Source organism: Hemiscyllium ocellatum, chromosome 8 (genome assembly GCF_020745735.1).
Source record: "Hemiscyllium ocellatum isolate sHemOce1 chromosome 8, sHemOce1.pat.X.cur, whole genome shotgun sequence".
In the NCBI taxonomy this organism is placed as follows: domain Eukaryota; kingdom Metazoa; phylum Chordata; class Chondrichthyes; order Orectolobiformes; family Hemiscylliidae; genus Hemiscyllium; species Hemiscyllium ocellatum.
The window spans coordinates 75,337,871-75,351,126 of record NC_083408.1 but is presented as its reverse complement, the minus strand read 5'-3'; the positions used below and the strand labels follow the sequence as shown (position 1 = coordinate 75,351,126).

Here is a 13,256-nt window from a genome sequence, read left to right as displayed (position 1 = left end):
AATGGAGATTCAGAGCCATGAGATCATGTGCAAAACTCTGGTGTGGCCGCATTTGGAGTATTGCATATAATTCTGGCCACTGCATTATAGGAAGGATGTGGAAGCTTTGGAAAGGGTTCAGAGGAGATTTACTAGGATGTTGCCTGGTATAGAGGGAAGGTCTTATGAGGAAAGGCTAAGAGACTTGAGACTGTTTTTGTTAGAGAGAAGAATGTTGAGAGGACTTAATTGAGACATATAAGATAATCGGAGGTTAGATCGGGTAGACAGTGAGAGCCTTTTTCCTTGAATGGTGATAGCTAGCATGAGGGGACATAGCTGTAAATTGCAGGGTGATAGATATAGGACAGATGTCAGAGGTAGGATCTTTACTCAGAGAATAGTAGGGGCATGGAATGGCCTGCCTGCAACAGTAGCAGACTCATCAACTTTAAGGACATTTAAATGGTCATTGGAGAGACATATGGATGAAAATGAAATAGTGTAGGTTAATCTCACAAGCCAGTGCATCATCGAGGGCCAAAGGGCCTGTACTGTGCTGTAATGTTCTAATGTTATCATTTATTTGCCAGGTATTGAATACAAACATAGGGAGCTTTTTTTTTGTAGTTATGCTGTACATTGGTGAGACTACATCTGGTGTAGCTTCCTTATTAAAGGATGGATGTAAATTCCCTGGAGCAATTTATCAGACTAATACCTAATTATGTCATGTGATGAAAGTTTAAACAGACTATGGTTATATCAATTGCAGTTTAGCAGAGTGAGGGGCATTTTGATTGAAATATATAAGCCTGAAATGGTCTTTCAGGTTGATGCAGAAAGTACATTTCTACTTGTGGAAGAATCTAGAACTCGGGGTCTTTGTTTACAAATATGGGGTCACCACAGGTGAGGGCTACTTTTTCTCACAGATTACTTAAAATCTTTGGAACTGTCTTTTTATAAGGCAGTGGAAGCCCAATCTTTGACTATCTTTAAGTCAGAATGGATAAGTTCTTGACAGGTAATCTTGTCGGAAGATTGATTGAAGGTAGGTGAGAATGTGATGTAATCACATCAGTCATTGAATGGCAGAGCAGGCTAAAGCGATCAAATGGTCTACTGCTATTCTTAATTTAAATGTTCATATGTGTGCTTTCAGATGCAGTGAACTGGGTCATCCCCATTCTGGTAGTGTGCCTTTCTGGAGTTCCTTCATAACAGATTAGCTAATAACACCTTGGTTGACAGTTTGTCCAATTTTGGTAAAATACCCAGCTCTTCAGTGTCTCTGTGCTATTCATGCAATCTGCCAAGTTTTTGACATTATTAGACATTTGCACAATGCTTCCTTGAGTTCTTACATTGTGTGCTGATTAACTTCTGCCTGCAGTTCTTATTTCAGGCAGCCAAACAGCTTCCACAGGTCAACTTCCTTGCTGGAAATGCTTCCAACTTGATTGGTCAGGTCACATGAATCAATGTTTCTTGTTATTTAGGCAAGTCACAATGGTTACTTTACAATCATTGCAACTCTTAAAAGTCATTTTGAAACATTCTGAAAAACAGTTACAGATTCTATAGATTTTAGAAAATTACATTGATCTTAAAGCAGTACAGCCTGAAAACAAAGGTCATCCCCGATTTTAACCATGCTTTACATTTCAATGGTGTTCTTTTTATAAAGTGGGTAACTGTTCATAGTTTTATGCAGTGTTCAGACAATTTTTACATGAAGAACTTTGAAAGAGATTAAAAGACCTATGAAGTTCACGAATGAAGAAAATGTTAAGATGTGAAGAACTTGCCCTTTTATTCAGATATATCACTGAGATGAAATACAGTAGCTGCATACCATTATGTAGTCAATTTAAATTTGTGGCATGGGTGATGAATTTGAGTGTACCTTGTAGAAGGATTATTGATTCATATTTGTTAGATTCAGGTTGTTATTTATAATGTTGTCAAGTGTTATTTCATCCATTCATTCTTGTTCCCCTTGTTGAAATTTGATTTTGTTTGCTTGTGACAGCAGCAACGCGAAATGTGGTTTTGTAGTTGACTTTGAGTGTCAAAAATAGTCTCAGGAGAAAGTGGTATCCCACACACGTTATTACACTCTTCCTTAGGCAAACCTGTTGTGTAACCTTTCATTGTAGACACACAGTAGACAACACAAGACATCTCTGAGATTGAAAAAGTCGAGGTTTAAAAATTTGTATCTGTCATTGGGGCCAATCTTCTGTTCAACTAAAACAATATTTCAGGCCACCAGTTATAGTAAATTACTGAGACACTTAGGCTTGGACCTTTCTGTGAATTTCTCATAAATTCAATTTAATGTAAATTAGAATTGCATTTGTGTGATAAGATTTATGTTCCAAAGTATTTACCAGTTGAAGGAATCATTACTTAAAATTATTTTTGGAACTTTAAAGTCATTTGGGCTGCTTCAATATTGCATTTGTTGAAGATAATTTTTAAACATTTGTTCTGTTGTATCGATTTGAATCTGTTGTTCTACCAGTAATTGCTATTTAATTCAGACTTAGCTCTATGAGTCAATCTGAGCACATTGGTTACATAAAGAGAATCTAATTCAGTGCTGAGGTAATGTAAGATGAGCCGATTCATTCCATGATGTAAGTGTTAGCCAATAAGAACCCCAAAAGATAGTCAGCAGAGGGACTGGCACTATGGAATCATGACAAAAGCTGCCAGATCCACACATGCATTCTAATCCTGATTCCAGTAAAAAAATTTGTAGATTGTCAACCAACAATAAAATGATTTGCTGAATAGTATAAACTAGTTATAAGTACAAATAAACATCAAGTATACTGTGGGCTATGTATTGTTAGAGACTGTAAACTAGAATTTCCCAAAAACTTTTCAGTATAAGTCTGGTGTGAATTTGCGATTGCACCAATATTTAATCAAGAGAAATTGTACATTAATGGGCAAGAATTTCCTTGAGTGTTTGAGATCCTTGCAAGATAATGATTGGCCCTGCAGCCTATTTATGCAGCCCTGCCTAATGAAAAAGACTACCTCGTATCATTTCCCTTGATTTATGCTAATGTAGATCCATACCTGAAAATGCACGAGCAATGCAGATTGAAGATGGCCGAATGGTAATCAAATAAGATTTCTGGAGTTTGACAGCAAATTTCTTTGTGAGTGAATTTCACTGAGTCTTAACTAAAGTATTGCCTGCTTCCATCATTCTCAACGTTAAGCTTTCTCTGCCTGTCAAGTTCAAAAGAACTGAGCAGCTGGAATAACCTTAGTTCTTAGAATGTTCCTATTCTGCACATGAATGGGAGAGGAGAAGCAGAGGCAAGGCACTCTGAGAGTGAAACCCCATGACAGCCCAATAACACCATTTTTTATTTATGTAGTGTTATGTCCTTGTGTGAAACACTGGTGTATTGTAAAACAAAATATACACCATCAAGCCATATATGGGATCACAACTATTCTCATCATGCATTACCAATCTGGATGAAGGAACTGAGGGCATTGTTGCTAAGTTTGCAGATGACACAGAGGTAGGTGGAAGGATGGGTAATGTTGAGGAGGTGGGGAGATTGCAGAATGACCTGGACAAGGATAGAAGAGTGGGAAAAGAAATGGCAGATAGAAGACAACGTGGGAGAGTATCAGGTTATGTGCTTTGCTATAAAGAATAGAGGAGTGGACTATTTCCTAAATGGGAAAGGCTTCAGAAATCTGAATTACATAGGGACTTGGGAGTCCTAGTTCAGGATACTATTAAAGTTAACATACAAAGAGACTTAGGGGTTCAGATACATAGTTCTTTGAAATTATTGCCACAGGTAAGCAGGGTGTTTGAGGAGGCATTTAGCATGCTAGTCTACATACTCAGACCTTTGTGTATAGGAGTTGGGACATCATGTTGAGGTTGTGCAGGACATTGGTGAGGCCTCTTCTGGAGTATTGTTCGCAGTTCTGGTCACAATACTGTGGGAATGACATTATTAAACTGAAGAGTGTTCAGCAGAGTTTTACCAGGATGTTGCTGGAAGTGGAGGGTTTGAAATATTAAAATAGTCTGGAAAGATTGAAATGTTTTTCACTGAAGTGTAGGAGGTTGATGAGTAACCTTATTGAGGTTTATAAAATCACGAGGGGCATGGAAAAGGTAAATGACAAGAGTCTTTTCCTGAGGATGGGCTAGGGGTCATAATTTTTAAGGTGATTAGAGAAAGATTTTAAAAGGACATCAAGGCAACCTTTTTACACAGAGAGTGGATTGAACTGCCAGACAAAGTGATGGATGTGGGTACAGTTACAATGTTTAAAAGACATTTGGATATGCACATGAATAGGAAAGGTTTGGAGGGATATGAGCCAAGCGCAGGCAGGTGGGACTAGTTTAGCTTGGAAACATGGTCGGTGGGGACTGGTTGAACCGAAGGGTCTACTTCTGTGCTGTATGACTCTGATAGGTTCAGTTGGCAGGTAGGAAAGCAAATGTAATGTTAGCATTCACTTTGAGAGGGTTAGATTATAAAAAGAGGGATGTACTGCTGAGGCTGTGTGAGGCTTTGGTCAAATCACATTTAGAATATTGTGAATAGTTTTGGGATCTTCATCCATGGAAGGCTGTGCGGGAGTTGCAAAGAGTGCAGAGGAGGTTTACAAGCATGATCCTGGGGATGAAGGGCTTGTCATATGATGAGTGGTTGAAGATTCTGGGTCTGTACTCAGTGGAGCTGAGAAGGGATCACATTGAAACTTACAGAATACTGAGAGGCCTGGACAGAGTGATGTGGAGAAGATGTTTCCACGAGTAAGAGAGATTAGGACCCGAGGGCACAGCCTCAGAGTAAAGGGATGAATCTTTAGAACTGAGATAAGAGAGAATTTCTTCAGTCAGATGGCAGTGATGTTGTGAAACTTCAAAGGATTCAGAAAAGATTTACAAGGATGTTGCCAGGGTTAGAGGATTTGAGCTATAGGGAGAGGTTGTACAGGCTGGGGCTATTTTTTCCTGGAGTGTCAGAGGCTGAGGGGTGACTTTATAGAGGTTTATAAAATCATGAGGAGTGTGGATAGGATAAATAGACAAAGTCACTTCCCTGGGGTGAGAGAGTCCAGAATGAAAGGGCATAGGTTTAGGGTGAGAAGGGAATGATATATAATAGAGACTTCAGGGGCAACATTTTCATGCAGCAGGTGGTATGTTTATGGAATGAGCTGCCAGAGGAAGTGGTGGAGACTAGTACAAATGCAACATATAAAAGGCATCAGGATGGGTAAATGAATAGGAAGGGTTTGGAGGGCTATGGGCCAAGTGGTGGCAGGTGCGACTAGATTGGGTTGGGATATCTGGTCGGCATGGACAAATGTCTGTTTCTGTGCTATACATCTCTATGACTCTATTACTAAAAGACGATGGCTTTAATCTTGTCAAATTTCTGCAAATCACATTTTTTTTATTCTTTCATGCACCAGCAAGGTCATCATGTGCTGTCTATCACCAAGTGCCCTTGAACTGAATGGCTTGCAGGGCAATGCCAGAGGACATTTAATAGTCAACTACATCAGTGAGGATCTGGAATCCCAACATAGGCCATCCTTTACTAAAGGGCATCAGATAAGTTATTGCTAATGAAAGCTTCATGGTCACCATTACGGAATCAGCTTTCAATTCCAAATTTTGTTATTGAATATTAAATTCCACCAGCTGCTGCAGTAGGATTTGAACCTGTGCGCCAAGGTGGAAACCAGAGCTTCGGAATTGCTAGTCCAGTGACCCGGCAACCAGGCCCCTAACTCCCCATGATGTTGGCTATTAGATAAACTGTATGAAAATCTATAGTTAGTGGAAGGATGAGGAGAGGTGCTGATAAAGCCCATCTGTCACCAGTGTGTAGAGGGGAAGAGAGGTTGTGTTTTGAATGATGCAACACACAGTAACAGAGTGAAATCATTAACAAAACAAAACAATAGCCAGGATTAGAAAATCTGGGAATCTCTCTTCCAAACAGATCATAGAAATTTTAAAGCTGAAATCGATAGATTTTTGTTAGATATAAGTATCAAAGGGTATGGATGAAGGTTGTATCTGGAGTTCGCATACTCATCAGCAATGAGATGATTTTTAACAATACATTCAGAGGACGTGGCCATCATTGATTAGCCATCCTTAAATTGTTTGAGAAGGTTGTGGTGAAGTGCCTTCTTGAACTAAGACAGGCCTTGGGGTGTTGACGCATCTGCAGTGCTTTTAGGAAGGGAATTCCAGAATGTTGATCAAGGAAGATTAAGGGAGTTGTGATATAGTTCTGAGTCAAGATGGTATATGGCTTGGAGGGGAACTTGCAGCAGGTGCTGTTGCTATGACTCTGCTGCCACTGTCCTCGGTTAGTTAAGGTTACGGGTTTGGAAGATGCTGTCAAAACAGCCTTGTTGAATTTCTACAGAGCACACTATAGATTGTACACCCTACTCCTTCTGTGTGTGTCAGTGATGAAGGGAGTGAATGCTGAAGATGGTGAATGGCGTACCAATTGGAAGTGGGCTGCTTTGTCCTGGACAGTGCCCAGTTTCTTAATTGTTATTGTAGTTGAGCTCTTCCAGGCAGCTGGATTATAACAGACTCTGGGGAGTCAGGAGGTGTGATATGTGCTGCAGAATACTCAACCTTTGCCACAGTGTTTAAATGGCTTTTCCAATTCAGCGATCATCCTAATGTCTGACCTCATAATGGAGGGAAGGTCATTTCTTGAAGTAGCTGAAAATGGCAAGGGCTGGAACAGTTTCCCTGAGGAACTCCCTCGGAAAAGCCCTGGAACTGAGATGACCGTCCTCCACCAACCACAACCATCTCCTTTGTGCCATGTATGACTCCAACCAGCAGAGAATCTTTCCCTGTTTCCTGTTGACTCCAGATTTGCTAAGGTTTCTTAATGCCACATGTGGTCAAATGTTACTTTGATGTCAAAAGAAGTCAGTCACCTCATCTCTGGAATTCAGCTCTTCCGTCCATGTTTGGACCAAGGCTGTAATGAGGTCGGCAACTGCATGGCTCTGGCAAAATTCAAGTTATTCATTTGCAAGCAGTGCTTGCTAGCCCTGTAAATGACCCCTTTCAATAATTTGACCAAGAGTAGACTGTTGAACAATAATTAGACAGGTTGGATTTGTCCTGCAGATATGTATCTGAGCCATTTCCATATTGCTGGGCAACTGTTGGTTTGGGAACTGGTATCATAACTAGAACAGCATGGATTGTGGCATGGCTTGTTCTGGAACACAAATCTGGAACATTGCCAGAGCCCTGGGCCTTTGCAGTGTCTCATGCCTTCAGCCATGAATTAAGTGAATTGAATTAGCTGAAGACTAGCATCTGTGAGGAAGTTGAGATGGATCATCCCCTTGGCACTTCTGGCTGAAGATGAATGCAAATGCTTCAGTTTTATCTTTTGCACTGATGTGCTGAGCTCCGCTCTCATTGAGGGGAGAGATTTTTGACGAGCCTTCCCCTCCAGTGAATTGTCCAGCACTATTCACACTTGATTGGTGGCACATGATCAAGGACTGAATGTTTGGCTTCTCTTCTGTAGTTATACAATTGTATTGAGTTCTTATGAAGAGATTTAATTTGAAAGCAGCCATTGCACATTTTCTGTCTGTCAGTGATTGGTAATTTAGAAAGTGTATGCCTGTTGAAACCTTTTAAGTTTACAGTTTCACTGTATGCGTATGATGATTTCTAAAGAAAGAAGGCTTGGCTTTTGTCCTAGCTTTATGGCTGTGGAGAGGGCTATAAAATGTAGAGCCAAGATCATTGAAGACTTTAAAGTTATGTACTTATTCTGGTTAAACATTTGAACAAATCCCTCAGGTAATTGTTGCAGACTTGCCAAATTCTTCACTTCTACAATGTGTACCTTCTGTCAATGCACTAAGATAAGTATAAATTACAACACTTCAAGCTTGTGTCACTTCGTAAATAGCGAAACACTTCCCTGAGTTATTTAGGCCTTCAGTTTGAATATGATTGTATATAGTTCTGTAAATAAATAGTGTTTGATGGTTCACAGATTTAATTCTTGTGACAATATGGTGTGTTTTGTTCAAGCCCCTGTCTTCAGTGAGAGGACAATTACAACAATGTAATATTTATTTCATGAAGCACAAGCCCTTTAGAAACCACGTCTTCACTTAATTATTACATTGTATAATTATTACATTGATAGTTAAGCAATAAAGCAATTTGCAGAAGTCAGTTGGCTCTGCTCTTGCATTGTATTGGTATTAATAAAATTCACTTGCTGTCAAAAGACAAGTTTGCAGAATTAAAGAAGAAAATAGAAGATGCATGGGCAAAACAAAGTGCTGAAGTTTGTTTTAAGTGTACTTTAAACAATATTCCAATTGCTTTTTTCCCCTCCTTTGTCATATAGCAAAAGTGTGTGTTTTTACTGTGAACAGCTCTTTTCAGAAGTCTTATCTGAAGGGCCTGAGGCATTGAACTCAACAGTAAATGGAAATTCATAGCTGGAAACTGATATATCTTTCAGCAGTTTCAATGACATGAGACAGAAAAATCTAAGAGAAAATGAATGTCTCTCTAGTTTTACCTCCACTCCGTGGCTTATTGCTGCCTCTCTGCACCACACACATGATTAGCAGCAGCCACATGTTACGTCCCTGTTTAATGACATAGCTTTGGTCTGATGGTGGGCCAAAGGTTATATATATATGGCAGAAGACTGAGAATTCAAACTACAGAATTTAAAATCTGGTGACAGGTTTTATTAGTTAGTTTCTTTCCCCCTTGAGTTTGCTTTTCACGGTTAACAGCCCATACAAGTCACAGTTCCTATTTAACTGCTGTATATTTCCGTTTGTTGACTCTGACAGAGTGACTGAGACTGTTTGATGTATAGTTTTATGTGGCAAATTCCTGGTGTAGTATCAGCAATGCTTTCTATTGACATCCTTATGGAAGATATTTGGAAATGAGAATTAACTGCTGGAGTATTTCTGGTTTCTTGAATGGACAAAAGGGATATGATTTGTATGAGACCAAGCCAAGAAATATCACATTGGTCCTGTAATATTGGGATGATGTGGAGGTGCCGGTGTACATTTGTCAGAATGAGCTACATGCAGCTATAATGGTGAGGTGTATGTATACCTTTTGATTCTTTAACTTTATGTGGTCAGCATTATATAATTAATCTCCATAAATAGATTTTCCCTATTTCTAAATATTGCATTAATCCTTAAGAACCACATAAAATTACCCTACTACATCATTGTATTCCAAATATTCAAATTACTGTAGGAAGAAATAAATGTGCAGTTACTAACCATTATGACCTGAGATTATGAATTACCAGTGGTATTATACATTTTGAAAACAATCAAACTAGAAATACTTTCGTAATTAAAATCTCTCATTTTTAAAGCTGTCTTATTTTTATCCTTTCATCATCTTTGTTCCAAAGTATCCCTTCCCATGGATTCATAGATTTTGGATGTGATTTTGTTCTCTAGTTGTGGGGGCTGGGGTGGCTTGAAAGAGTATGTATAAACATGCTTTTTTAAATTGAAACTATTATTAAAATGCTGACTATTCTTGTTTTAATGAAGACTATTAAAGTCTAATGTTTGGAAAAGATTGTATTGCACTGTACTCAAATAATCATACTGACCAGTTGTTTTGATTAATCTGCTGTGTGTATGTGTGTGTGTACATATATCTCAATTATGTAAACCAGTAAACACTATGCAAGGAAAATGTTCAGTAGTTTCTGTTCAACTGGACTACAATATTTAGCATTTTAACATTTATGGTATTTTTACAAAATAGACAGTAAATAGATAAACAAAGGCTTTTCCGAAAGGAAAGTTGAATGATATTGCAGATGGCTAAATTTATTTCACTTGTATGAGCTATCACTTCAATAAGTAGTAACCTTACATGATGGACTACTGAGAAACCATGTATGGCAGACATTCATAACAAAAGACAAACAGCTCTGCAATTGAATGATAAAATGTGTGACAATAATGAAAATCGGTTTATATTTCTCCATTACTTCATGGTTGTCAGACTGTTTAACTGTGCATTACTCTGACCAAAGCCTCTCAGTTGCATGCTGCTTGACTAGCAAATTCATGGTTGTAACCTCTAATACTGGACAGTGAAAGACATGCTTGTCCACCTTAATTAATTTTAGTTGTCGCTATTGTAATCTCTACCACGAACGTGGAAGCTAACCCACAAAGGTATAAAGCAAAATACCTCACAAGTCGATCTGTCATCCATCGCTGACCATTTTCTTTTATGTTTAGGCACCGACAACAATGACAGAGTGTGGAAAAGAGAGTTTGTCTCAAGAAACGAGCATCCCGCCAAACAGCAGCAGTCAAACCTGGGCGATGGGCCCAGCAGCCTCACAGAATTCATTATTACCAAACAGAATCTCTTCTGGCACCTCAGCCGCAGCTTCTTTCTTCATCAGGTATTTGATCCATTCATTCAAGTTGCTGGAAATTTTCAGTCAAATCTCGACATGTCAGCATGTTTTTTTAAAATTTAAAAATAAGTTACATCAGGAAAAGGACTTCAGTCAGCAATAAATTTCTGGAGTGGCAGATATTTGTTAAACATTGGGAATTGATTTTTAGAGGAATAATGAAACTATTGGATAATTTGATATATCGTAGTTGTGGGTATATTCGCTGTCTGGGAAGTTGATTTGCAGACATTTCGTTCCCTGTCTAGGTGATACATTTTGTTTCCCTTTCCCTTATTTTGCAAATTATTTCTCAGATGGTTCCTTTAGGTAGACCTCAATTCTGGCATCAATCAGTAAAGCAGGCTCCTGATTTGCAATCACACACTTGATCGAGATCTTTCATTTACTCTGTCACCTTCTATGCCACAATATATTTTCCAACAGAGTGATGAAACTAAACCTTAGACATCTGTTCAAATTTCTGCCAAAACTGCTGGAAGTGTAATCATAATCTTAGAATTTGTGGACTTTTCATTTTGTTCTTCTTTGGCTTAGAGAAGCTCCATTTGTGTCTTGAGTGGCTGGTTGAGTTGCGCATGTAGGAAGAAAGGACACTTACTTCTTCTGAGCATGCTGCACTTAGTATTCGTCACATGCCAAATTAGCCAAATATTGTAAATCCTTGCATTTTGAGTCATAGAGTAATAAAGATGTACAGCAGAGAAACAGGCCAACCAGATATCGAATAAACAGTATATGGAACCTGTTCCAGAGCATGACCGTTAGGTGAACCCAAGTACTGTCACTCTTCTCCAATATGGGTCTGAGCCTTAATTTATTTAAAATCTATGGACAGAATTTTCTCTTTCTTTTAAAATGTTAGAGGACGGTTATGTAAGATAGTTCACTCAATCGCCTGCCAATCAGCTCATTAAGAGCTGGTTGGTCAGCAAAACAGTGTGTCCAGCTCTATCACAGACCTCAATGCTAGTTATCTGGGTGACCAGGCAGAAGCTGGCAGCTTCCAGGTCCTAAAGTACTCTGGTCACAACCTACTCCTTGGGGGCTGCTGCGGCAAAATGGTAATTTTCAACTTTTGCAACTGGAGTTGCTGAGAGAGTGGAGTCTGGGGAAAGGGCTGGCTGGTGATTTTCAGAATCCCATTGCCTTGCTCCCCCCCCCTCGTGCCCTCAATTACTTCTAGTCGTCTTTTGTCTCCAATGCTGGGGAGTCAGCCGATTGGGCAGTTAATGAGTTCAGATGAATTGATCACTTAAGGATCTTAATGTTTGATAATTGGAGAAAGTCCCCAGTAGATATTCTATTCCAACACTTAGTTTTGTGGTGGCTAGAAAAAGGGGAGTATCTCAGCTGGGCCAATGTTCCCCATTATTTCTCTTCTCACCATGTTTAGGGAGGAAAGAAAATTACATTCCGTGTCACTGTACACCAGTGAGAAATGCAAACTATTACCATTTCTGACACAAAATTACACAAAATAGCTAGTTTTAAAAAAAATTAATATTTCAAACATAAGGTTTAGAGGAGAGATAGTAGATAAGGTAATGTCAATCAGATCTTACTAATTCACCTGGACAGTCCTCGAATCCTAGTTGCATCTCGCTAGACTTTTGCACCTCACCCAGAATGACATTTAAGCCTTACTCAGTTTATGTGCATTAAAAAGAATCTGCCACTGTGTGAGGAAAAATGCTGCCTAAGTAATGTTTACTGCAATGAGCTGAAATAAAAAAAGAAATGATGCATTGACTCTAGGCAATTGTTGCTATCATGATACCATTGCCATGTGGGTCAATCAAAACAATGTATATATCTCAGTTAATGTCCAATGTCAGAGATAATGGACTCAAACCTATTGTGTGTAAAAGCTTTTGCTACAGTGACTACACTATGCAATTTATATACTTCGAAGTTCACAAAATAATGCATTTCCCAGTGTTCTGAGCAGCTTATAGATACAATAGTGTGCTGCTGGCACTTGTAATTTTGTGTAACCCTTTATTTAGAGGAAGATTTATGTTTCCATTACAATCAAAACTTCAGCTGCATGCTGGCTTCAGTTTCCATTTCCATATGGCTGCATCTTTCTGAGTCAGACCAAAAGAACTGCAGATGCTGTAAATCAGAAACGAAAACAGAAATTGCTGGAAAAGTTCAGCAGTTCTGGCAGCATTGATGGAGAGAAATTAGAGTTAATATTTTGGGTCGACTGATCCTTCCTCAGAATTATAAGCTGTTATAAGAGAGGAGTCTTGTTTTCCTTCAGGCTGTAAATGTTTCATTACAGAAATCCTCATTTATTTCTATCAACGTATCTGAGGAAAAACAAACATCATGGTGCTATTTCAATGAAAGTATTGACATGTGGGTAGCATCTAGAAGATTAGATTAGATTACTTACAATGTGGAAACAGGCCTTTGGCCCAACAAGTGCACACCGACACACAACCCACCCAGACCCTTTCCCTTACATTTACCCCTTCACCTAACACTACGGGCAATTTGGCATGGCCAATTCACCCAACCTGGGCATTTTTGGACTGTGGGAGCGAAACCAAAGCACCTGGAGGAAACCCACACAGACACAGGGAGAATGTGCAAACTCCACACAGAGAGTCACCTTAGTCACTTTAGTAAAACTAAGGTTATTGGCTATCAGAGAGAATAGGCAAAAGTAAAGATTGCAGATGCTGGAAATCAGAGTCTAGATTAGAATGGTGCTGGAAAAGCACAGCAGGTCGGGCAGCA

General features: G+C 39.1%; 1 protein-coding gene across 4 annotated transcripts in view; it reads left to right on the top strand.

The window, feature by feature from the left end:
- kif26ab (kinesin family member 26Ab) overlaps nt 1–13,256 on the top strand; it is a 243,944-nt gene that overhangs the window by 110,317 nt on the left and 120,371 nt on the right. For all 4 annotated transcript variants that reach the window (XM_060829218.1, XM_060829219.1, XM_060829222.1 and 1 more), the window contains exon 4: nt 10,321–10,490. In XM_060829218.1, coding sequence (XP_060685201.1) covers nt 10,321–10,490 — 170 coding nt within the window. The remainder of the gene's footprint in view (nt 1–10,320; nt 10,491–13,256) is intronic.